Below are 27,222 nucleotides of genomic sequence, written 5' to 3' on the forward strand. Positions count from 1 at the left end.
AAAACCCCTTCAAATGCTTTTCGTGAGTATTGTAAAAATGAACAGATTGCAGTTTTTTCATGCCTTCCATTTCCTGAGCTTACAAATGCCTCTTAGCAATACAAAATCAGTATGATCTTACCTCATTTCTCAAAAAGCTTAGAAAAACAAGTGCTGACAAAGGAACCTCGACATGTTCAGGAGCAGCAAATTCAGAGTTGTGCATCAGGGGCAGAGTGAGCTGGAGCCTTTGTGTGGCTGCACAGCAGCTCGGCAGAGCAGCACCCCAAGGTCCTTGTGGCCACAAGGTGAGCTGAGCTAGCCACGTGCTGTGGCACTGGGAAAGGCCAACCACACCTTAGTTGTGTTAGCCAGGGTATTGCCAGCAGGTCGAGGAAGGTGCCTGTTCTCTGCTCAAGCATTTCTGAGAGACATCTGAGATAACTGTGCACAGTTTTGGGCTGCCTGGGGCATGAGAAGCCTCTGGAGTGACCCTTGTGGGGGTCACGGCAAAGGGAAGAGCATATGACCTGTGTGGGGAGGTTAAAGAAATTGTGTTTGTTTAGAAGAAAAGGGCACTAATTGCAATCCTCTATCATCTAAAGTTAGATTGCAGTCCTCCATCATCTAAAGCGAGATTGCAGAAAAAAAGACACTTCCCAGAGATGCCTGGGGAAGGACAAATAGGAAAATTCCAGTAGAATGTAAGAAAAAATTTGCATGGAGGTTGGTTGGGCACAGCAGCAGGTTTCCTGAAGACACTGTAAAACCTCTGTCTGTGAAGATTTTCAAAGTTTAACTGGAAGACACCCTGAGCAGCCCGACTCATCTTTGAAGTTAATCAGCCTAGAGCCAGGAGGGTGTTGGCTGGGTGTCCCTTCTGACATGAATTTTTCAGGTTCTGTGATACTTTGGAGTACAAGCAGTCACTGCTGTGAAACTTAACTAGTTCATAAGAATATATTATTGGAAAATTTTAGAGTTAGATGTTTCTGAACCTCTTCTGTTACTGATTGAATAGAGCTTAATTTCAGTCTGTAATATGAGCATACAGTATTCCTGTCAGTTCTTCCTTATATTTTATGATGGCTGTGACCACAACTTGCATTACACAAGGCTTTCACTGCTTCCATTATTAGTATCTTGGGATTTTTCCTGTTAAATGTTTACCTTGAAAGTGTCTGCTTTTCTCATAACACAAAAAATACAAAAAGATACGCACTTTTTCCATTAAGAGGTAAAATTGCATTATATTCCAGAGATCCTATGGTCCTCTTTCAAATAACGTGCTGTGTTTTCTTCACGAAATGTTTATTTAGTAGAAGAAAGATGGGTGTTTTACTTTGAAGTCATTCTGCAGCTATTTTCCCATAATGACACAGTATGGATTTTTTAATGGAGTATGTGGTATATGTTGAAAATAAAGCATCTCTGGCTTAATCTAAAAATTTGTGAATCTAACTGGAGCTGAGAGAAGCTGGTGTTCTCAGGAATATCTCTAAAACTCAAGAGATTTATAGATTGTTCAGAGTCATGTACCTAATTTTAAAAGAAATATATCAAAGAAGAAAAGGAATTTGGAAGTGGCAGCAGTAGCAGCAAAGCTCAGGAGTAACGGGCTGGAAGAGCAGCCCGTGAGTAGCTGTTGGATGTAAATGAGCCAAGAGACTTTGTAAATGTGTGAAATGGGGTGTAACTGTGGTGCATTAGTAAGGGAAGAGGGTGTGTAACAGCATTCCAATACAGGATACCCGAGGAAACAACACTTGTATATATGTTAGGAGGTCACAGTCATGTTATCTAACATTCATACCTTCCCTTACAGCAGCCTTGTTCCAGCAGCAACACTGACCCTTAGGAAAAGCCTCCAAAATTAATCCCTGAGACCATTAGTATTTTCCTCTTCAGTTGTTTTGGTTGGGGTACTTTTTCATACTACCCACAAGATTAAGCCAAAAAGCAGGTTTTTATTATATTAGAGATGTTTGATTTGGAGTTTCCCCATTTCCTTTTGTTTGATAAGTAATGAGGTTTGAAACCAGTAGTAGCTAATGTATGTGCCATGAGACTTTACTTTTTTTGTTTTGTTTTTTGTTTTTGTTTGTTTGTTTGTTTGTTTGTTTTTGTGGGGTTTTTTTGGTTGTTGTGGTTTGGTTTTTTGTTTTTTTAGTTTTTTGTCTCAGTATTCCTTCTTCTTGAATTCATTTGCTTTCTTACCTTACTGGTAATTTTCCAAGTATTTACTATTGACCCCCTACAGATACCATTCTGAGATGTACAGTCATACAGAAAACTGGATTTTCAAAGCAGTAAGCAGATTATTCTTATGGTAGTTTTCTTATGCCCAGTGGTATGGAAACATACTGTGATGAATGTGAGCATTAGGACATGCAGATTATGTCTCATTATAATAACACATTAATAGACAGTATATTTTCCACTTTGAAAAGACAGCAAAACAAAAGGCTTAATCTCTGTTTCTGAACCATAAAGTTATTGCTCACTATCAACTAAAAATTGCTTAGAAAGATCCTGGAAATGAAAGGTTTGTTCTAGCAGTAGATGAGCATAGATATTGCAGATATTTCTCATCTACTTTGCGTTGAGCCTTCATACTTGTCACAGTGGAATAACTGATCAGGTCATTGTAAAACTGCCAGATTTCTTGTGCTGTAGTGCAAGTTGTGCTTTGCTATTGTCCTTGTCCTCTTTGCCACATTGTTCTTTCACAAGCTTCAGTGTTTGAGAGTGTTCTGGCTCCTATACATGGGTGATTTGGGGTTGGCAGCATCTTTTGTTTTGCTTTCTTATGTTTTACAAAAATCATCTGGCAGAGAGAATGATTTGTCCATGATGATTTTAAGCTCTTGAACATGGTAATTTCTTGCTGCAGCTGTTCTTCTGTTATAACTGCATTGTCAAACCTGGTTTGGGTGTGCCTCTGCACATGGAGAGTGTAATTTGTACTGAATAATTGAGGATACCTTGACAACAACAGCTGTTTATGAGGCCAGCTCCTATGCTTGACTGAGTGGCAGTAGGGACTGTTTTTCCCTTTGATGTAGACATCCTCACACTTAGTTGAAGGTGATTGCATTTGCATTTTCTTTTGACTAGAATATAATAGTCACACAGTATGGCAGTGTGCTTAAGTTTCTTGGAGTTTTAGGCAATTTAGGAAACTTATGGTAGATAATTGTCTTCTCAGAGAAAGTAGTGTCCTAAATTTGTGTCTTTATTATTTCTGTCAGAAAATATTAATTTCGTACCGTGTTTGTGATCATAATTGTTCTTAATTAATCTGTTCTGATTTTTGAAATAAATTCTTTATCTTTTCTTTCTCTATAAGAGGCTTTTGTTAGTAGTGGAGGCAATTGAAATAAAGGCAGTGGATGGATAACAGTCAAAGAGAAAGAATAAATAAAAAATAGATTCTAAATAAAATTCTAGATATCAGACCCTATTAGAAATGAATTCTAATTGAAAGGGGCAACAAAAGATGTTTTAGGCGTATTTTTTTTTCTATTTCTTAGTTGTTTATTGTTTTAAAGAATGAGAACATCAGCCAAAATCAGGCTTGAGGGAGGACAAGAAAGCAAATTGTTAGTGTACAGTTTATAGGCAGAGAGTATCTAAATTTATTAAGCTTTTTAGAGGTGAATTATTTTGAATCTGAACTGAATAAATGAGGTTGAACTTGATAAATGAGCTTGAACTTGTACTACCTTTGCGAAATGCAGATGATAATGTCTTTAAAATAAATTACTCATGAATAAATCAAGACGTTGAAGTTGCAAAGGGTGAGGAATGGTATAATAGGGAAATTCTTTGACTAGGAAATTGTTTCTGAGACCTTTCTTTATAGTATATGTAAAATGAATAGTGAATATCATGAATGAGAAATATTTTAAATGTCAGATAGTGATAACATTGGAGAAAAAGCAGTTGATGGCAAAAATTATCGTATTGAGAGGTACTGTGCTGGTTTAAGGCTAGTAAAAGGCAAATGCAGATTAAATTTAGATAAATGAAAAAGAATAGGATTGCAAACAATAACACAGAGGTAGAAGAAATATCAAATGAGATAATTATGCAGGATATCAGCTTTGAAAGGAAACGGGGTTGTAGATAATATCCTGTCTAATTAGAATACCTATAAAGAAGGTCACATGATCTAATTTCAGCCACCATAGACCCTGCAGGCTCCATGTATAGGTGGTGGAAAACAGTTGAATCCAAAGATGAGTCAGGGATCCTCTAAGAAAAGTGCCTGATGGTTGCCTCACTGAATCTTTCGAATCAGAGGTGCCAGTCTCTCCCTGTGGATTACACACAGAAACTAGTTCCTAAATTTTAACTAATATAGTGCAAATACATGTCTTGCCTTTCTCTCTGGATTTTTCTAATATGAGATTAAAGGCTGGAGAAAAACCACATTCTTATTGTACAGCTGTTTTAACTGGAAGTGAGCACTTCCAGCATAGTATTCCCCACTGACAAGCCCTGTAGCTTAATTGTCACTTCAGCTACTGGTAATTGATTCTCACATATCCATTTTTTCCACTATTTCGATCCTAAAATAAAAATCTTCAAAACCAGGTAAGTCCTGCAAGTTTAGGGTCTGTTGGAGCTCTGATGAGAAAGTTGGTGGCTCTTAGAAAAGGTTAGTGAATAAGGAGGAAGATGTAACTAAATTAGATTATGCTCATGGAAGATTGGCCTGTAGGCAAAAAGATGAGATTTTGTACTAGAAAATGTAGAAGGATGCTGGCCTGCCGAAGGAAATGATAAATTGCACCTTTACACTTAAAAAAATGTCCTTGATATCTACAAAGCAGTAATCCTAGGGGAAAATGAAGCTGTACATAGACAGTAAATCAGATAAGATTTCTTTTTTTCTGAATTCTTAATTTGTTTCCCTATTTGTATAATTTACAGTAAAATATTTAAATGATTTCTTCATCAAATTTGGTTTCACACTTCTCGTTGCAAGGGTCACGTATACCTTTCCTTGGCAGTTTTCCAGAATGATTATAGTATTGGTAAAGTTTCACCTTTGAGAGAGAAATATATATTAAAACTCAATTGACTAATAGTGGTGCAATATCTTGTTATGTAATGGTCAACAAAACCATTATTCATTTACTTTTTATTTGACAGTAGTAAAGCCACTGCAGTTTTATCTTTCTAGCATGAAGTGAGAATAAAAGTGAAGAACAACAGAACTCAGTGGTGCTGTTATATTTCAGCAGATTGAAATTTTCAAAATGCCACTTCTACTTCTCTCCAAATGAAAAAAAGGTTGATTGTAGAGACAATAGCATATTATATCTTTGGGAAAAATAGTTCAGAAATATTTGAAAAGATCAGAGATGTGGCAGCATTGTTAGAACCATTGTGCAGAGACTTAATATGTATTGCTGAACACTGTAGATGTTTTCATTTACTGGGAAGGGAATTGTAAATATGCAATATTGCTTTTTATGTTACTAACTTCAGTGAGTTACTGTTTAATTGGTACACAGAAAAATTTCTGCCAGTGAGTTTACAACCAAATGCTATAATGAAATGTCACTTCTTTTTAAAAAGTGTTACTTTCCCTTGGTTAGCTGAAGTACTAAATCCATTTCAGTAAATGAATCTATTGATTTTAGCTTAATGTGTTGTAATAAAAAATATTTGAGCATGTTCTCAGTGGTAGATTCATGAGATGCCATGCTGGATTCTGTACCGGCAATGATGTGAGATTTTTCTCTATTTTTCATGCATGAAGTAGTGAAGTCAGCATTGTTTCAGAACAGAATTAATGACCTGGGGTCTGCTGGAAGCCGGTTGTCTCCCTTAACTGTGCAGAAGCCATCCATGGACTCTCACTGGGTCAGCCAAGACCCTGACTGTCCTTAAAGCAGGAGGCAGTGAGGCTGCAGCCAAACTGAGCTCTTGAACCACCTGCCCCTTGCAGAGGTGGTTAATACTGACCAAAGTCCTCACTGCCTTGAGGAGCTGCCCGTTGCCTGTGTGTTCCAGCTGCACCACACAAGACATAAAATGCCCCATTAGTCTTGTGCATTAACCTACCCAGGTGTAATTTAACAGAAATACACACAAATGCAACCCAGCTTCTGCTTCATTTCGTTAGTGGGTCATGGTTAGCCATGCTTGATTGGTGATCATTGCAGGAGAAGATTAACTACGTATTGTAGCATTTCTTTTAAACCTTTCTGGGGTGTAGGGAAGAGGCTGGTCTGTAGTAGAAGCACTGTAAAGGAATATGCAAAAGCAGGATTAGAGACAAGAATGTTTTTGTTCTTTTAGAAAATAATGCAAGGTAAAATTACTGCATTTTACTACATCATTACATTCTCTTTCCACCTGTTACACTTTGGATACCATTAATGCATAGAAAGGGGTTTCAGAATAATTTAACTTCAATAGAAGGAAAGCAAAGGATGTCTCTGATTAATTTAGAAGGACATTTATAGATCAGTGAGTCAGGTTTTGGATTTACAGTACTGAAGTTAATGCTAATGCAAACACTAAAGCAAACGGACCTTGAATTACTTCATTATTACCTTGTTAATATTTCATTCAGAACTTTAAGGAAAAATCTGTACTAACTAATTACTAATTAGTAATTAGTGCTAGTAGTTACAGAGGAAACTATAAACCAAGACTTTTTCATGAATTTCCCCACTGTGTGCACTCTTGCCTGACAAATCAACTCCCTTTTACTTTGTACTTCTCAACTGCAGAATTACATACATAAAGCTGTTTTATCTAAAGCGTGCTAATGAAATGGGTTTAACATTACAAGTTATACACATTACAAGTGTGTAAGAATGCACTTTGAGATTATTGGCTGGCAGGTTTACAGAGTTGCCATTGCTGTTACCATGTTTTTCTTTCTCTTTTCTTGTCTTTGTTTTTCTAGGGAAGAGCCTTTAAGACTGTATTTTTTCCTGGATGGAATTGCTAGTGTCACTGGCTGTCTCTAGAAAGGGCTTATGATATTACTTGAAATACTATTACATCATGTGAAAAGCAAAACAAATATTTTTAGCTGTATTTATTAGGGAACTAAAGCTGTTTTGTTCCTTGGCCTTAGGTAGGAGAGGACAGCAGCTCAAACACAAGTGTGGCACTTGAGCAGAGCAAAGTAGGCTCAAGATTCTGGGGAATTTAAGAATTGGCCCATACAGAGATCTTTGCAGGGGACAGCTTTATGATAAGGGTTTTCTTGGAGATGTCATATGGTTAGAAAACTCAAGAGACTTTCCTTGGCTTTGCTTGCCTTAGCTTTTGCAGACCAAGTAGGTGAAGTCATTTCATGAAATAAGAATGAAGACTAAATGTTGGTGCTCACTTACTTTGTTATTGATCCCGCATATAATAACGAAATGTATGGACAAAGCCATGAAAACTATGCACATGCACAGTGGGCTTTCCCAGATTTCCTATCTTTCAGGGCTTTGGCAGGATCAGCTATTTTAAACCATTAATTCCTTCCTGTTGTCAGCACTCACCATTCAAAGTTGCAATCCCTTTTAGCTGATAGCAAAACAAAAGCTCAGATACAGTCCTTATTCATTTGGCTGGAAGCACTGCTGCCCAAGCAAACCAAGAAGGTCATAGGTTTCTCCAACCACATCTTGCAAAATTCATTATATCTTTTGCAGCCAGTTGTGACTCTTGAAAGTCCATGAATACTGTCCATTCCTCTGCCTTGTGATTACTGCAGTCTGTGTTGCCCCACCCCACATCCATTACTGTGGTGTCCTGGTAAATCTGGCTTCCAAACTCTGCAGACTCATTAATAACGAGGCATGGAAAGGAAAGAGGAGCTTGCAATGAAAGGTAGAGCAGTAAGAATCCCTCTACAGCCTTATTTATCGACAAATTTGTGCCATTGATAGATTAGCCCTTGCTTACCTTTTTTTCAGCAGACTGACCTCATCAGCTGGCAGGCACTCTAAAACCATTTGCAGTTACTGAGCCACGATTAACTTCTCTGTCGAGCCTCCTACATTCTGTAGCCTCACAATGATCAAGAAGACCTGTGTGCTTAGATACTAGATTGTAGGTCAGATTATACATCATGTCATTAATTGCTTTTGAAGAAGAAGGAAAAAGCTTTCTGTCTTAAGCCTCAAAGCCAGTTAGGCTTTGAAGTTTAAAGGAAACCATTCAAGAAAGGGGAGGGAGTTCATGCCAGCTCAGTGCTATAAAGGAAGATGAGAAGTGGGTTAGGGCAGTTGACTTTCACTACAGCTCTTCCTTTGATCAAAGCTAATTTTTGAAACTCTGCGTTAAGTCAGCAGCTATTAATCTTTTTGTTGTGGTGTATTATCTGTAATGGGGAAAAAAAGATTATTTTCCTTCTAATTGAAATCTTAAAAGGATGAAAAATCCCTAACGTGACTTTTGCAGCTTTTTCCCCAACACATCTTTGCTTTATTATTTTGGTGTCATAGCACTGCTGAGATTATTTTTGTTGTTGTTGTTGTTGTTGTTTGGCTCCTTTTGGCTTTGTGTTGTATATTATTGCAGTGTTTCATCAAGGCAGTTATCAGCTTCCTCATTCAAGTGGTTCTAACAGTCTCCTAAAACTCATCCTATTAAAACTCATTATTTACAAAAAATAAAGGTGGAATAAGCAGAGTTATGAGGTCCAACCTCAGCAATCAAGTTTAAGAATGCTCCGTCAAAATGGCAGGGTTTTAAAAATCATTGTAGTTTGACATTTTTTGTCATGTATTACAAAAAATAAAAGTTTGTGCTCTATTATTGTCATGGTTTAAGTCTATCTAGCAGCCAAACCCCACTCAGCCACTCTTTCATTCCTCCACCAGCAGCATCAGGGAAAGAATAGGAAGGCCAAAGGTATAGAACTCACGAGTTGAGATAAAGGCATTTCCATAGGGAAAGGAGAAGCCGTGCACACAAGCAAAGCAAGGAATGAATTCCCTGCTTCCCAAGGGCAGGCACGTGTTCATCCATCCCCAGGAGAGCAGGGCCCCACCACACCTAGTGGTGATTTGGGAAAGACAAGTGCCATCACTGCAAACATCCTTCCCTTCCTCCTGTGCCTTATATACTGAGCACGATGTTCCATGGTCTGGAATGTCCCTTTGGTCAGTCTGGGTCACCTGTCCCTGCTGTCTCCCCCCAGCCTCCCCACCAACCTGGCAGTACAAAAATCAGGAAAGGCCTTGGCTCTGTGTAAGCCCTGCTCAGCAATAACAAAAACATCTCCATATCATCATCACTGTGTTCAGCACAAATCCAAAACACAGCCCCATGCCAGCCAACTTGAAGAAAATAATGCTACTCCAGCCAAAACCAGCACAAACACATAATACCAATGCAAAACCTGAAAATTTCATTAAAAAATAAGGTATCTGCTGTAAGAGACTTCTGTGATTTCAAGATCTGACATTCTTCTAGAAAAACTATTACATGTACCATGTAAAAGCTAGGATGGGCAAGAGCTCTCTGTCTCAACCCTTTGGTTCTTAGGAGACTTGGCTAATGACAAACTGTTCAGTCTAATGGAGTAGATGGGGATCAAAAGAATTTCTATTTCCTACAAGTCCTGTAAATCTCTCTATGTTCTAGTGTCAGATTTGTGAGTAACTAGGAATTGCCTCTGAAATTTAGGAAGGAAAAAAGCTATTATATTTTGTAAATATGTTCTATGCAAAAATCAAAACATATTAAATATGGGAGATTAAAAGCAAGTTTGCTATTTCTGGTCTTAGTTTATCTGCACATTCTCTCTGTACAATCTCAATGTTTTCAAGTATTAATAGGGTTTCTAGATGTTAAAAACATTTATAAATTTATAATCTTGCTCCCTACCCCCATTTTTCTAATAATGCTTGCATAGCATGTTTAATAATTTACATATCACTTAGATACCAGTATTTGATAAAGTCAGTATGCCAAATTCAGCCTCCAATGATATATTCCTTTGTTTGCCTACTATAGTGCAAAATACAAAGTACAATTTTGATTATATCTTTCTTAATGTTGTTTTTCAGTAATGTTCTGAGGCAAAAAAATTTGAACCATGGAGGAAGCAGATCTGCTAAGAAACCAGTTTGGGCTTTGTTAGGCAGTGAAGTAGACATATGAATATATTACATATGATTATCATAAATTAGAGCCTGAAAATGGAGCAGTCATGCTGCTGCATTTTAGACAGTACATTTATAATAAGCTGTAATAAGGTAAACACTTTGAATGGATATAACAAGAGGCATTTACTTGTGAGCACAAATGTATGTTCAGTTCATGCTTTTGAAGCTCAATTTAACACAGCAAACAAATTTCCTTATAGTGTTGACACAGTTGTTCTCGGTGGTGAATTTTGATTTATAGGGAAAAAACTTTAAGGAAGTGGTTGTTTGGGATCTAAAGGAAAGAAAATAATATGATTCTTAATGGCTGTCATTTGAAAGCTGTGTGTTGTTACAAGTAAAAGTGGATTTAAAAGACTCATTTGCCATTACTTGATACTTTAGATTCTAGTTTAAATTTCTTTTGGTGTATCCTTTCAGAAAGATTTGGCATCTTTCTGAAAGAGTATAAACGCGTGGTTTCTAGGAACATTTCAGAAGCTAGATAAGAAATAACGAGAATTAGGTTTAGGGCCCAATCCTGCTGACACTAGTGTGGGCTAATTGATCTTCTGAAGCTGCTCAAAGGCAGATAACTTACAAGGATAAGAGCTTGTAGAGCTGGATCCCACGTGGCTAGCCATCAGATAGTGTCTGAACTTGTAAAAGTAGTTTTTCCTTCAATAAAAAGGTTGCTGGGAAGCTCCTGATAGGCCAGCCCTGTGGAGTCTCCCTCTAACCCATCCCTGGTTGTGTGACAGCAAGTGACAGAATCCCTTGTATGGTGTAAGAAGTACAGGTAAAACAAAATTAACCTAGTCTCCTACAATAGCAAGAGCTTGGGTACAGAGAACAGATGAAAAACAGTAACATGAGAAAGTACCCTGTAAAATCTAAAGCACAAACATTGGTCTGGAAATCCATCCTATTCGAGGTGAATTCCAGCATGTGAAAGGCAGCAAATGTCAGAAAAACTCCTCATCCTATTCTGACACAATCATATAAGTTCTCTTTCATTTATTTTGAAGTGTAGGAATAGTGTTACCAAAGTGATTGTAAAATAGTGATAGCATTGCTTTGTCTCTGGAAGACTTGTTTGGGTTTCTACTGATAAATTATTAACAAGATTTCAGCTGCCCTGTGTCACAAGATTTCTTGGTAGCATGAGTGTAAGTACCTGAGGGGTAATTAAGATTGGTTTTAGAGAACCTAATGGGGGGTAAATGCTCTCCCTGTGGTGTGGCCACAAACTATCTCTTTCTTCCTCATTTGCAAACTGAGAATAATAAGCCTTAAGAAATTAATAATTTATGAACGAGCTAAGTGGCGTTTTCTAACTATATTCTTTACTAGTAATGTATAACTCTTGTTTCCTGGATCTTTGTGTCTCAATATGCAGCGCTCCCTGTTTGGGGCAGGCTCCCTTTTGCAAAAGTAGTCTGAGTGAACAAAGCACAAATGAGGGTTAAGACTGGCTTTCATAAGCTAGCTCATGGCAAGTAGAGGTGCAGTCCTCAAAATGTATCAGGCTGTGGGTGAAATATTTTTTCACAGAATCCTCTCTATATTATTATTTCAGCTTTTTTTGCCAGATTGCACTGGATATTCTTGTTCTCTTCCCCCTCTTACATTTACTTACCTTTTCAATGGGGTGGCTTTTTCTTCAGAAACCTCCTGTGAATTCCTTGTCCTTCACAGAAAGGTTGTTTGTTTGTTTGTTTTTTGCACAACTTCCTGAACAGTTCTGCAGTGTGCTGTGGCATTTTACTACTATTCTTGCATCTGCTTGGTTTTCTTTGGAACTTAAACACTTTCAAGTTTCAGTACTGACTGCAGGGATTATTATTATTAGCACAATTATTTATGATGTGACAAAAGCAAGGTGGCCATCCTTGGCCTCTGCAAAGTTACCCCAGGTGCTTGGAGAGCATTGTTTTTACCCCTTCCTACAAATTCATGAGCGTGTGAAGCTCTGTTTGCACCAAACACAAATCCTTTCTGCAGTAAGGTCACACTGGCAACTTGCTTTGAGAGCTCTGTTGCTGCTCTCTTAATGCCTGGGTGTTTCTGCAGTTCCTCTGAGAGTTTCTTGCTCTTTCATCAGTATGCTGAGGGTCAGAATTACATGAGCTGCTTTTTCAATAAGACTTTATTTAAGAACTCATCATAGCAGAGCTATGCCAAGTTCACAAATCCTCAGCACAGAATTCTTCTGTTTCTCAGTTTTTACAGGAGATGTACAGTTTTTTTTTCTTTAATCCACAGACCTATGATGATTAGAGCACATCTAATCGAGGGATATTGATCTAGGAGGGCATTTCATTTAACTGTTCAACATGTGTATGGACACCCAAATCTCTGCATCCCATCCTTGATGATGATTAAAAGAAAATAGTATTTTTTAAAGCATTAGAGTTCTCTCAGGAGTTAGGTGGAGATGGCAATGTCTAGGAGGAAGGTCAGCTGCTCTTTGAGTAATGTAGATGCCTGAGTTGTAATGCCCAAAAGTGTTCAAAGAGTTTATTGGTTTGCCATGGCAAATGGCTTGACCATTGAGTAAAATGAGATGTATAAAAGTAATTTTAAAAAAAGAGTGATCGTTGAACAAAACATTGGTGCAAACACATGTTTATTTCCACATCTTGGTCTAAGCAGTTACCAGTAACCTATTTTGTCATAGGAACCAGTGTGTTCCTCTGAGAGTCAAAAGCAAAGCTCAGGGAAACACTGGCTTGTTACAGATAGTTCAAATGGTGCTGCAAGGTCAGGTGTACAGGAGACCTTCCAGGATACATTAAGAAACCTGTTTCCAGCTGGCACTGAAAGTCATTAAACTTGTAATAGCACTGATAAGAGGAAGGTTTTTTTATTTCTGATGTTTCCATCTGTCACTTGCCAGGAAAACCCCAGGACTCCAACCCATTATATATATCAGAAAACAGTATCCATATTTTTAATTACTACATGTAAGAATGAGAGATTCTTTGAGGAAATATTATGTGTTAAAAAGAAAAACTAAATCATGAACTGAGAGTGCTAGACACTGGAAGTGGAAAACAAACAAAAAAAATCCACAGTTTTAAAAACTTCATTCTTGTAATTTGGAAACATGAATTTTCTTTTTTTTTGCTTTTCTTGTGATTCTACAGTGCTTGGTGTTAACATTGTGGTTTAACGAGGCATGAACAAAAGTGCTCAAATTTTATATTTCTTAATATTCCTTTTCAGGAATGACATCTCAAAATTGGAGCATTTCCATTTCCTGTGTACATAAGAAGCAGCATAGCTACACTTAGAAGGCTTTATTAATGTTAAATAACCATCTCAACTGCATTGTGTTTACCCAAGCTGATAACCATTTGTTGAGTAATACATTCCTTAAAAAGGAAACACAATCAGTATGTTTAGTTTAGCAAGAAATCTATGGTTTGATAAAATAATCTCTTGAATCATATGAAGAAATAGATATTAAACTTCATTACAAAATATGTTTGGGCTTGAGTTAAAATGCAAAGCAGATTAACTGATGAACTTTTTCCAGCAGACAGTATTCCCATGGTTCAGTGTACACGGTTTATGTGAACAGGCATTTAGTAACCATCTTGTAAATTTTTTATTCTTTGAGAAATTTGGCTGTGAAAATCATGAGGTACTCTATGTGAATGGGGAACAAAGTTCTTCAAAATCATCTGAACAAAAACAGTCCAAGAGTTAGGAAGAAGCACTGAATGAACAGCTTGGGATCTGTGTTAGGTGGTGGACTGTGCCCTATAAGTGCTGGGGGCTCTAATAACTTCATGTCTAATGACTGTCTCAGATGTTTTCACTCAAATCAATCTAATTTCTTACATTCATGACCTCACCAGCAATCACAAGTAAGAGTGGTTTCAAAGGATCCCTGTTTCTCACACCTCATTTCCTCTCAATTGCCTTGGTTTGACATGAATGTCCTTGAAGTTCTTCACCTTTAAGTGTTTGGTCTTTAAAAAGATCCTGCTTTGAGTTTGGCTTATTTCTCTATCTTCAGAACTTTTTTTATCTTCAGAACTTGTTTTTATTTCGTTAATACTGCTTCTTTATTTTCCTGTCTCCATCCTATTCCTTCAGGAAGTCCTAGGCCTGGCCCAGCTCTCACAGCTTCTGTGTGAAACTTTCTTTAAAGGGGATTATTTACTAAACTGAAATAATTACAATTGCTTTTAAAAAAACCATGTATATGGAAACATAAGACTTCTTTCAGTCAAGTCTCCATTTATCTAAAGGCTTATCTCCTTTTTTCTTTCTAAAGAACTTTAAAATGGGGAAAGTAGATGCATTTGTAAAGTTTAAGCCTGTCTGTTGTAGACATGCTTTCTGAAATACTAACTTAATTACCTTAACATCTAAATTTGCATTGTTAGTGCCTCTTATGTAGAGTAGGAGCTTGCCCAGGGATTTCATTCTCCTTTGGGTTTAACAGTGATGAGACAAAATTTGAGTAGAATGATGGACCAGTCTGACAATCAGGTGCCTTGTGGAGAGACACAGAAAAGCACTGGCTGCTGCTAGTCAGCAGAGATAGTAAAGGCATCTTCATGAGACTGGAGCTAACTACATTCAATTTAAATGGTTTCTTCTCTTTCTCAACTGGATATATTAGGCTTTTTTTTCACATTTTGAGCTGATTTAACAGAAACTTTGGCTGCATATTGCTCATCTCAAAATGACTCCTTTATTCAGCCAGGCAAGAAAATTTGAAATAGGTTAGATATTTTAAATTTTTAAAATATATTTTTCCTTTCTTTCAGAACATAGGGGATAGAAGGAACCTGGAAAATGAGAGATTTTCTAAGCCTTAACTATCTTCATTTTTAGAAAAAGAAATAAGCTTTTGCCACTGAAGTTCTTCCCAGTGAATGGCCCAGATGATGAGGATGGGGGAAGCCTTTCTCAGCAGGGAGGGGAAGACATAATCATGTAATCTGACATTCTTAGGCAATGGTCTTGTATTACATCAGTCTGATTTGATAATGAACTATTGCTGAAATGGGGATGCAGTTCAAGCCGATTTTTTTCCAATCACACCTTGCAGACTAGCAGTAATATAGTGAATCAGCTTCCAACAGGATGCTCCTCTGTGGTTTTGGAAATTATTTCTGTTAGGCAAATAGGCTGGTTCCTGATAATTAGATCAAGTACAGGCAGGAACACTGAACATTGCTGCTGCTGAACAGTTTCGTTCCTCTTGAAAAGAAATAAGTGTACAGGTTGGTGTTTGTCCTTGCCCAGGACACAGTTGCTGCCCAGACCAGCTCAAGACTTGATCCTTTGGGATTCTGATTCTGACTGGCTGTCCGGAAATAGGCTAAGGAATAAATGTTTAATTAAGGCAGGCTCCATGGAGTCCTTAGTGTGGTGGGAGTTTCCATCTTGAAATTGCTGAATGCTGGTTCAAGGCCCTTTATCAACACTATGGCAGGAGCACTGGCACTGTACCAGCACTGAGGATAAGCATTTTGGCTGAGAACTGCCATCATTCCTAACTGACCTTCTATGAAGCACTAGAACCTAGAAGAAGTACCTGTCAGGAAGAGAAGTGATGGTGCATTTTTTGAATACTGCTATGCACTGTAATATTTAAAGGGAAGAAGGGATGAACACACTGCAAAGGGAGAATCAAAGACACTGTGCTGACGAGGTCAGAATTAATTCCCAAAGGGAAGAAATTTCTAAACAGTTAAATTTGATGGTTTCCCTGTCCCACTTTGAATCTGAAATACCAGAAAGTAGCATATGCATGATAGATATAAGGTGTGAATTATGGGTACAAGAATCACTGTGGCCTTTTTCAGTCCTTTGTATAAACAATACCCATTTAGAAGTCTACTAAGATGCAATAGTGGAAGAGTGTTTTTAATACTGAAAGTGTGTTTTGCTCAGAATACTTGTAGTTTCAGTCAAATGGCCAGCAGTTGCTAAAAGGTTCTTTTATATTAGAATAAGAACCTTTGTAAGACTAAGGTCACTTAACAAAGTACAGGGAAGAGTAGGTGCTGTATTTCTTCCTTTGTAAAGTAATTACTCCAACTTGCAATTGTTAAAGGCTGTGATCACCAGTTTTCTAATGGGAAAATTCATTTAAGTCAATGCTTTGGCAGGTGTTCATATTTTGTGGCAAGATCCATCTTCCAGATTGCTAATGAATGGCCAAGCAAGTCTCTTGATAGTTAATAATATTGTTTAATTGCCACAGTCAGATAAAGCTGCCATCTAATTTATTGCTATTCTGAGCATCTGAGCACTAGAAGAATGATAAGCCATGAGAAAACCTTATGAGGTAGGTGGTTAGTTGAAGTCATTACCTGCAATTTTATACATTTCCTTCTCTATCAGGTGATCTTTCTAACATTTGCCTGCTTTGGCAGAAAATCAAACATGTGGCCATACCTCCTGCTGCCCCGACTTCCACTAGGCAGCTGTTTTCAAACTAATATATCTTCCCAAGGCACTGCACTGCCAGGAGTTTCTTCCTGGGTTTATATATCCATAGTATGCTGGAAAAGGATGTTGTGTTTTCCTGCATACACCTAATGAAACATAATGCATCCATAAACATGTGTCAGTCAAACCTCTGGACTGCATGTAGCTTTTCAGTGTGAATGGAAGAAGTGCAGTGCAGAGCATTCTCCAATGGAAAAGATTGCTAATCTGAGTAATCTAATGATTAACAGAAGACACAAACTTCACTTAAGGAGTAAATGATTTGAGAAAAAAAGCCTCTTTGCAGGTGCTGGAATGTATAAAAAATAGTGTGTGACATGAAAACCTGACTCAAACTCTATCAGTCCTGCAGCAGGACAGGACTCAATTGTAAGCAGGTTTTACAAAATTTTCTTAAAGTTTCATATTCACTTGACAAGTAGAATTCTAAGATTGCTTATCCAGGAATGAACACAACTATTCAGGTTAAATACCGACAATGTTAGGATTCTGCTTATCAAATCTTGTACTGTGCAGTATAGGAGGACTTGATCCATGCTCAGGACCGCTTCCTTAATTAATTGTCTTTAGAAGTTAATGGAAAAGGGGTTCACGGGTTTTTCCACTGTATATGCTATTAAGCTGTCTGGAGACAGCTATGGCCTTTTTTAAATCTGCATCTCTCTGACAGTAGTAAATTCCTGTGTCACTGCTCAGGATCAAGTAGACAACAGAGGTGAAAAACTATGCTAATGAATTGCAATAACCACCTCCTTTTTATGAGAGCTCTTATGCATAAGATGCTGAATCCAAAGTGTTACATTACCTTGTACAGCTTTTTATTGGTAAACTATAACAACTAAATGCAGCAGCTAACAGTTAAATACAACTTTATACTGCTGAAGAGGCTCTTTGGAACAAAGTGAAGTATATGGGTAAAATTGTTAAAGTGTTAGATAAGGTTCTCAGGTTACCATGGTTACATGAAAATTTTTGCATTGTATCATAGATTAGGATGCATACGATGAAGTAGCCAAAACAACTATGAAGTCCAATGCATATAAACTACATTTCCAAATAGACAAATAGCTCAGGATATTGGCTGCTGACAAATCTATGAATCAATAAAGAGAGGCCTGAAGGAGATTTAGAATATGTATCATTTGAAAGTCTCCATTATTTTGAAGTTACAGTCTTAATTTTTAAAGACAAATGAAGAAAAAAAGAAGAAAATACCTCAGTCATGTAAAGAGTGGAATGATTTTTTGTAAGCTTTTTCCAGTATTGAAATCTGACATTTTGCTGTGAGACCTTCAACAAAGAAGGTTGATGAAATATGGATAATACATTTCGTACACTTAGGCTGGCAGTAGCACTTAAACTGGAAGCAGTTTATTCCCATGGAAACCTATTTGCATTTGGGCCAGAAGTGACTTTTTTTCCCCCTCTGTTAGCACTGCTGATGTTTTAGCATAATATAATTGCTGAATATTGACAGCAAATTTGAAAAGTATTTTAAAAATGTTGCGTAGCTGACCATATGTAAAATGGAGATGCATTCTGTGCAGTTTTTTTTGTGTAGGATGAATGCATATTGCTGAAAAATGCAAGGCACCTTTTGATCTTCTGTTATTTATGCCTAAAAGAAAGAAAAAATTGTGAATTAAAATTCTGTTTATCCTAAACAATCTTTTTTTTTATACAGGTGACAAAAGAACTCAAACAGTATGACAACAAAATTATAGAGTGCAAGTTTGAGAACAACAGCTGGGTCTTCATGAGACAGAGGATAGACAAAAGCTTTCCAAATGCCTACAGCACTGCCATGGGTGAGTAGAACAATTTGCTTCAGAAATCTCCCAGGCTAAAGTATTAATGTTTTACCTCTGTTCTGTTTTAAGTAGGAAAAGCACTCTCTGTTCTCATTTCTGGTCTGAGTCCTGACTCTTTTAACTTATTATAATAATGCCTCATCTTGCAAATGCTTATGTCATCACTAGTTTTTGGATTGCATTAATCCTCTGGCTGCAAGGTTATTTGATAAAGTCAGTCAAACCTACACTGATGCAGAATTTAACAAGTAACACAGAATCAAGTACCTAGGTCTTTGCAGAATGCAAATACTTGTGCAAAGATGACTTGAAATGGCAGGGCAAGACTTTCAACCCAGAGCCAAGAAAGTTTTTATTTACATTAGCATCACTTCAGCTGACATCAGTGCCTAGCATTGTGTTGGCTTGCTGGGATGTAATGCAAACTGGCACATTGTGAGTGGAATTAGTTAAACAAAAAATCCATTAAAATGCCAAAACCATTATTTGGCAGATGGGCTAGAAAATGAATAGGAGAAAAATATCATCTTGGGTTTCAACAATAGTTACACAAACAATGAAGCAAGGAAACTAATGAAAGGTAGGGGTATATTCATGCAGAGTTGTGAGACTTTTATTTTTCTCTACCAAAAAATATTTTGCCAAATATTGTAAATTAAAGCATGATATTTACTTTCAGATGAAGTGTAAGGGTTCGTGTAGAAGTGTGTGCAAGGCTGAGTAGCAATAAACATATTGATACAGACTTTTGTTAAGTGCCAAAAGGAGGTTTAATCACATTTAAAACCATGCTAATTACTAAGTCTGATGAAGGATTTTCTCTAGACCGTTCCACTTGTATTTCTGCCTGAGCATTTAGTAGATTTTCTTGAATAAATGCAATGTGGTCATTTTGCCAGGAGATAATAAATCTGTTGGCACTTTAGGGAACCAGCACAGAATGTAGCTGAAATACTTGCTGAGCAGTCCTGTCAGGAAAGAGGGATGGACACAAAAGTCATAAAAGTACAACAACATCTCTTTGTGACCATGACCTAAATTTTTATTTTCTGGTTCACCTTAGTGTGTTTCAATAGTTAGTTTTCCCTGGTGTTTTCTCTCTTTTAAATTTTTTTCTATGAATAGCATATTCTTCTTTCCTTCATTCTTAAGAGCATATGTATTTGCCCTTTTTCTCTTCTGTTTTTCTCCATTTGTAGAGCAGTTTTGTTATTTCTGACCTTTTTTTCTCCCAAAACACAGTGAACTTGCTAAAAATTAAAATAAAAATAAGATTAAATGCCACAGGAAGAATTTTAAATGTGTTTCAATTTTTCTATAGGAGTTTTCAGAACAGAAAGTTTTCTTTTGACTTTGAGTTTTCACTTTTGATCATTTTTCAAAATCTCCAAAAGTTATACTTTTATCATTTGAGACTTCTTTCTCCAGATCCTCTCTCCTCTATTAGCTTTCTCTTGATGAATAATGGTATTTATTTTTCCCCATGGTTGAAATAGCAACAAAATAAGCATCTGTCTGAATCTTGCTTTTGGACTTTGTTACCTTTCAAATTGAAAACAGGAGATCTTTTTGAGTGATTAAGCTAAGGCAGTGCTCAAAAGTTGATGCTGAGTTACACCAGTTGCCCTGTGACTCGAATTTTGTTCCTAAATTACTGATAATCATAATGCTTCCCAACTGCTAAAGTCAAATACTGTACAACTCCTAAAGCACCTTCTCACCAAAAATAGTGAGATAATTAAAAATAATGACAGAAAAGTGCTTTATTAATTGTAAAGTAATCCTTTGGTTCTAGTAAGCTGTGGGAAAGAAAGGAATGCTTTTGAGAATCACTGTTACTCATAACAGTGCAAGTGCATTTTAAGGAGTCCTAATGTTTAGTACTCTAGGGTGTCAGTAGATTGTTTTCCATGGAAATTGCATCCTTACTGTGGCCAGCCCTTACATGCTATCAATTATCCTCTAATAATTTTGTGCTTTCTTCCAAGATGGTTGTAGGATTCACACTTAATTTCATGCTCCTTTTTTCCTTTTTTTTCTCCTCTAAGTCTCTCAGGAGGATTAATTAGGGGAATGCAAAATTACATAGGAAAGTATTAAAGAATATTTCATTTGTTTAAAGTGAAGTAAGCATATTTATTTGTCCCATAAAATCCCATGGGCCATGACTTACAGACCGTGGTCAGGGGAGTTGTGTTAAGTACCCCAGGAGTGCCCGTGGATGTGTGCCTTGGCCACCACGCAGCACTATGGCTGCTCCTTCGTCAATTGGTCCCGTGTTCCAGGCATGCCATTGGCTTGGTGTCAAGTCTTTCTGCTCCATCAAGGTATATGGGTTAAATAAAAAGGACTGCATTGCAGGTTTAGGGTATTTATAGTACTTACTGTTGAAAAAAATAAGTTACCATAATTCAGATATTTTCAATATTAGAAGTCAGCCTTGTTTCCATCTACGTGGATTTGATGTGTGTTTCAAAGCCATGTCTCACAAAGCCTTCATCACTGGTCCTTGCCAGGATATCAGTTCTTTATGGTTTTCAAGTTGCTTCAGGGAGCCTTACACACACATGTGCCTTTAGTTTGTTTTAGAAAGAGAGACTCCCACGAGAGTAGAGGCCCACGGCATTGCTTTGCTCTCTGGGGACAGAGCAGAGATTCGTGACTCCAGACACAACCACCTTGTCAAAGCGTGTGTCTGAGGCTTAATACTTGAGCCAGAGTATGTTGTTATTTTGCCAAGAGGGGGTGAAGTTATTGAAGTGCTGACTAGAACAAATCAGTTTAGTTACATGACAATGTGTTCTTTGTTCCCAGCTGTCTGCAACAGCATCCAGAATCCAGTGACAAAGGAGATGCTGTTTGAGTTCATTGACAGATGTGCAGCAGCTTCCCAAGGACAAACACGGAAGCACCACCTCGATCCTGACACTGAACTGATGCCACCCCCGCCACCCAAAAGGCCTCGTACCATAACATAGGGCCTTGTCTCAGAGAATCCTGTGTGTGTACAGTTCTGCAGAAGGTGACATGCAAGTGTGAAGGCTGGGAAAAGAGAGATCTGAATTGCTCTAAGTACTTGTGTGTGTTTTTTGAGTTTGCTTTTAGTTTTGTTTTGTTTTTCTGAATTCCACATACAAACGGACGTTGTTTTGTAACTGATAAATTCAACCTTACCTTATGGTATTTGAAGATTAAATTTCCAAAGGTTTAGGCAAGAACCAAGTACAATGAAGTCAGTGGAAAGCTACCTTGTTTATATATGGATCTCTTTTCACCTTTAATTTATAATGTCAACAGTCTGGAACTGAGGAAATACTGGGATGCCGTACTTTTTAGGAGCTGTGTTTAAAAAAGCAGAAGTGGTTTTTTTATTCTTTTTATTAAACTGGCTGTGATTTATCACCCATAGTATAACAGATCATAGTTTCCCTGCATTTCTGAGATTTGTGTTTAACAGCAAACAGCAATGTTGTTTGTGTTCTCTGTTGATTAAAAACTAAGCCACCTTAGATTACTCTAATTTCGAAATTAGCTGTGTTTTTGTTGTTGAAATATTAAAAAAGCGAATTCTTCTTGTAAATAGCATCCCTCTGAAACAAGGGAATGTGCTGGATGTTTGCTTTTTCCTCATGTTTGAACCTAATGCCAAATGTATAGTGGGCTGATTTTAGCTTTGCCTTTTTATCTGTAGATCAGAAATTTACCAAATCCTTAGTATTAAGGTCTCTGTTAAAGAGACTGTTTCTAGTACAGGGCTTAGTTCTCCACAGTGATACCATTGTAAATACTTACTAAGAAGTACATATCACTGTGATATGCAAGAGTAATTAGCAGCGCTGATAATGAAGTTTTGCATCCAGGCACAAAATGGCAAAACAAATGCCAGGCAACTCCTGTGTAAAGGAGAAGGTAGTTTCAGTGGACGAGAGCCACATCAGACAGAAAGTCTCCTGATTTACATAATTACAGGACAAAAGTAAGTCATTTTGGAGTGGTAGATGAGTGTTCCAGGGAACAGGACACTCATTTTCAAAGATGGGGTTGGCTGTCCTGTGGCACTGTGCTCATCCTCTGGCTGACTTTTTTCTTACCAAATGAAGAAGCACATGAATGCCCTAATGGCTTTTGTTGCAGCGGACTGGCAGATGTTCATAATATTAATTTTGAGAAGCTGCCGTCTGGCTGTCTAAGGGAGGAGTTGTTCTGAGCTGGGATTAATTGGAAACCAAATGCAGATTTTAAAGTTTACTGTCCATTTATCAAGCAGGGATTGAATTGGCTCTTTCTATCATTTACTTAGTGTGTGAGTCATCCATCCATTCACTAGTCTGATTAGTGAAGGTCATTAATTTGTTATAACTAAAATGCATTTCTGTTTAAATGAGTTTCATGTTTGTTTGTAAACAAAATTTACTCCTGTATTTTTTTTTCTGTATGAAAACTTTATGACTTTGCTTTGTGGTGGCTTCTCTGGTTATTTCAACCTGTTGTATAAATGCACACGGCATCATTTAGATGGTGTTCCTGATTTCTCTTTCTGGGATATTCCACATGTGTTTTAGAGAACTGAAGGAGTTATATATGTTACTTTTTATACTATGGTAAAACTTGAGGGGAAAAAATGCTTTCATCAAAGTTCTTTTTTTCAACTGTACATAGTTTCTGCACATTATCTATTGAAAAGATTTAATATCACCTATGCAAGGTTGCAAAATGATCTCTTAAAAAGAGCCTTATTAATTTGATGTGAAAACCTATGCATCCTCTGTGCATCTTGCATTGAAACCCACAGTTAATTATTTCTTTGCTCGGTATGAATAATTTCCCCCAGATTATACTTGTCAGTGAGATCATCATAGCATACACTTTGTCACTGCTCTCCATGGTTCATGGCAATTACAGTGTGTATGATGATTACAGCCTTCTCTGTGAGGTTAGGACTTTTCATTTTTTTTAAGAATGTATCCAGGTTATTTCCGTCTTTCTCCTTCCCAGCTCTCGCATCTTGTATTTCAGCAAGACCTGGCTTCTGATTTACCTTTTACTTCAGAGCTGCAGCACTGCAAGCTGTCTTCCATGTGCATTCCACTAAGTCCATGTATGTGTTTTGGCCCTTGTATTTTGACAAGTGTCTTTTTTCCCTCTCTTGGTTTGAAATGGATTTTTTGAAAGTATAATGATTCTGAGAAGGTGCAGAGCTCCATGTTCACATTTGACTGTCAAACTTGTCTTGCACTGTGACCTGTAGCTTTTCAGAGAGGTCAATCACCTTTGCTTTTCTGTAAGGGGAGGCTCCTGGGGAAGGTTTGAATGAAGGTGGTGAAAACAAATGGACTTTGACTTGGACTAGATGGTTTTAATGCCATGGGAAATGCAAACCTCCTTTCTCTGCTACTAGATATTCAAGAGATTGAAGCTAAAAAGCAGAGTCTGTGCCAGGAAAATAATGATGAGGATGAAAAACAATACCCTAACTTGTCTGCTCTTTGGTGTACAGCATGATTTCATCCACTGTTTTGTCATTTGTTAAATATATAATTAAAATTTGGGTTCAGTGGAGTTTCCAGAAAATGTAAGTACATTCCTCTAAAAACCATGTATTAAGTATTTTAATAAAGTCAGTGGTTTAAAATACTTTCCCTAAAGATGTATCTGCTTTCAATGCCTTTCCAATGGTACTGTGGTACCAGTACAAAGTACAAGGATACGTCAGTGTTACTGCTGTTCAGTCCTGCAAGAAAATGATCCACATTTTTCAGTGGCTTTTTTCTGAGGTAGGAGCCCCCCAGCCCAGCAGTGGCCATGATCCAGTGTGCTCTTTATAATGCAATTTGATCTTGCTGCAAATAGAACCAAAAGGAAAACAAATGATGCTTGAAGTACATGTTCTATGGCAGGCTAATGTTATGTAGCTTATCAATTCAGTGTTAAGTGCAGCTGCATGAAAAGTTGTGCAAGAGGTCTGCAGGAGTCTTTTCTGATAATTTATCATTCATCACGACCCTACAGCTGGTAGCCCACCTACTTGGATCAGCTCCTGGACCTGTATTGTAGTAAGGCAGTTTCCTTTATCAAATTGCAGCTGTCTAGGTGGCACTTTTCAGGAACTTAAAAGCCTATCTTGATTTTTATAATTTCTTTCTCATTAAAATTCTGCTTCCACTGCTGTTATGTTCTTGCTACGTGTACAATTCTTGTGGTGCTTCTCTCAACCATTTCTGACTTTGCAGTGCTTCAGTGTGAATGTCAAACCCGATCTGACATTTGAGCACACTAGGAGAGGTATGGGAACTTCTGTATCCCCTGCTCAGTCTGCTCTGTATGCATTAAGAAAGGGGATTGATGTGCCTGGGCCAGCACGTCACACCGTGTAGTTTGTGTTGGCTTGGTTGTTCACTGGAGCAGTCCTTCAGGATCCCTACTCCTCTGCATGGCAGCTCATCACTTCTGTGCCTGAGAGATGTGACTTTATATTTGCATAATGTGTAAGGCATAATTGTCTCTTACAACCTCAGAGCATTCTCAAAGGTGATGGCACAGCAAGGTAATTTCCTAGGATTCATCTATACTCAGCAGAGAGAGAAAGGGAGCTGAAATGAGATTTGTTCCTCTTGCATCTTTCATGCAGATTTTTGTCTCTTCAGTCCTTCCTCTCAATTCTGTCTCAGTTGGTATGATGTGTCACATTTTATGTTACTTTCCTGTGTTATTAGGATTTTGTGAGCAAAGTGTTAAATATTTTTATTTCATAGCATTGAAACTCTTGCAATGTCAGTTAAATTTATAAGGTCATTAAAAATATTCAATTAGTTGGTCAAGAGCTTTTTATCTTCAGTAGATTATATTGCTTTCCTTTAGTCCTCTGTCATGGTTTAACTCCAGCCAGCAGCCAAGCCCCACACAGCTGCTGCTAAATCCAAGCAGTCCTGCTAACTTGAATGGAAGTAACATTTGGTTGAAATGCCTTAAATAGCCAGACCACTTCTGTCCTATGCTACAGCACGAGGTTTGCTCTCACTTTGCCTGGGGGCTGCTGCAGCTTCCAGGGCTCACAAACCCTGCAGGGGTTAGATTTCACCTGTGCCCCTTCTTTCTCAGGGTCAAGTTTCTGTTTTCTGTGCTTCCAGCATAGCTCCCAAGCTTGGGTTCCTCCTTACACCTCCCTACCTGCTTTTCCACTTGTCCCGCGGTCAGGGGTGAGACTGAGGGAAACCTGTGCCCTGTGACTGATCCCCCACTCATGTTCTTTGAGGGCAGTGCTTCTCCCCGAGCCTGTGTGCTCATCCCTGTATGACCTCAGCCTTGAGGATCGCTGGCAGGGCAGTACTGTCCCTGTCAGTCATGCTTGTGCAGGGAAATCAAAGCAGCATCTACCAGCTGTGACAGTATTCATTGTATGAGCAAGGAGCCCTTTTCCCCTTCCCTCCCTCATGACCCCATCTCCCTATTTCATGTACAAACAAAGGTAAGACATACTCTTTACACTGACATCTGGATAAATTAGCTAATGTTTGCAGTGGGAGTATAGGTTAGCACTCTTTCTGCTTGCCTGGTGAGAGTTTGCTGAGCTTCTGCAGAGATCTGTAGGGCTGAGGTTGGAGGTTCATGGAGACATTTACCAAACAGTTTTCCCTCAGTCAGGGCTCATTTTAAATCTGGTTCATTTCAATCCAGAGTCAGCAATGGGGGGGAGCACATGAGCGTGAACCTTTTAGTGATGTTCATCCATCCAAAAGTGTGAAAATGTAGAAGACAGTGAACTTGATGAGGGAACAGTAATAATACTTTCTTTCGGTGTTACCAAAAGAAAACTAAAGTAAAATTCAAGTGCAAACCATTTCCACTTCTCTTAGCACTGGATGTAAAAAAAATAGACATTTTTACATCAAATTATAGTCAAATCGACTCCCATTATAGGAATTTATTTCATGAGAAATACTGTTCATGTCTCCTTTCTCCTTCCTCCACCCTTAGTATCTTTGTGTCTATTTGACTAGCAGAAAGCATACTAATTGGGTTCAGGAGCATTCATCTATGATACTTTGAGAAAATTAAGTTTTGATTAACTCTTCTACTCAGAACTTCTCTTATGTGGGGAGACAATAACATTATCATATGAAATAGGTCTGTATAAATGCCGAGTACATAACACTGGAGGAACAGTATTTTGTTATTAAAACATACTTCAGAAGTTTCTAAACTAATTTAATCATCAATAGATGGGAAACTTTAATCCAAATAGTAAAAAATTCCATGCAAAAAGATAAGATGATTCAACAGAAAAAGCTGGGGAGAGGAGTACAAATTTCCACAGACTGCTGTGAGTGCAGGTGGGCATGCTGAATGTTTCTGTGTCCAGAAAATTGGTGCATTGCAGTGGGAGCAACTGGAGACCAGGCAACAACACAGAGGACACCATACAGATGTTACAACTTTGGTCTTGTGGAGGAAAGGGCATGAAAGGCACCCGGGACTGATTGTATCTCGTGTACAGAAGAGGAAGGGAAGAGGTAAAATAATAGTGAGATGGCACTGGGAGTAGGGAACTCTAGTGGAAAGATAAGAGCAGAGCAGACATCAGTGCCACTGAGAAAAGAGGCATTTACACAGGAAAAGAAGTTGGTGATGGGGGAAGCAGAACAAGAGAAGGCAGCAAGGGCTGGTATGAGGGATGAGGACCTACTCTGGAGCCAGAAAACTCAGGTGCACTGCTGAGAGAGGGCTGGCAGCAGTGAGGGAGGACCAAGAGCCAGCATGTTTGTGATGAGGTCCTAAAACAGCAGAGTTACAGGCAAGACATTTTTCTTCTTCTAACAGCTATGCTATTCCTGAGC

At 38.0% G+C, this 27,222-nt stretch overlaps 1 protein-coding gene across 1 annotated transcript in view; it reads left to right on the forward strand.

Moving 5' to 3' along the window:
* RNGTT (RNA guanylyltransferase and 5'-phosphatase) overlaps nucleotides 1-24,022 on the forward strand; it is a 167,751-nt gene extending 143,729 nt beyond the window's left edge. Inside the window, exons 15-16 of the mRNA XM_014877786.2 lie at nucleotides 18,262-18,385; nucleotides 21,203-24,022. Coding sequence (XP_014733272.1) covers nucleotides 18,262-18,385; nucleotides 21,203-21,366 — 288 coding nt within the window. The 3' untranslated portion in view covers nucleotides 21,367-24,022. The remainder of the gene's footprint in view (nucleotides 1-18,261; nucleotides 18,386-21,202) is intronic.
* Nucleotides 24,023-27,222: the final 3,200 nt, after the last annotated feature.

This window comes from Sturnus vulgaris, chromosome 3 (genome assembly GCF_052056855.1).
Source record: "Sturnus vulgaris isolate bStuVul1 chromosome 3, bStuVul1.hap1, whole genome shotgun sequence".
Lineage (NCBI taxonomy): Eukaryota > Metazoa > Chordata > Aves > Passeriformes > Sturnidae > Sturnus > Sturnus vulgaris.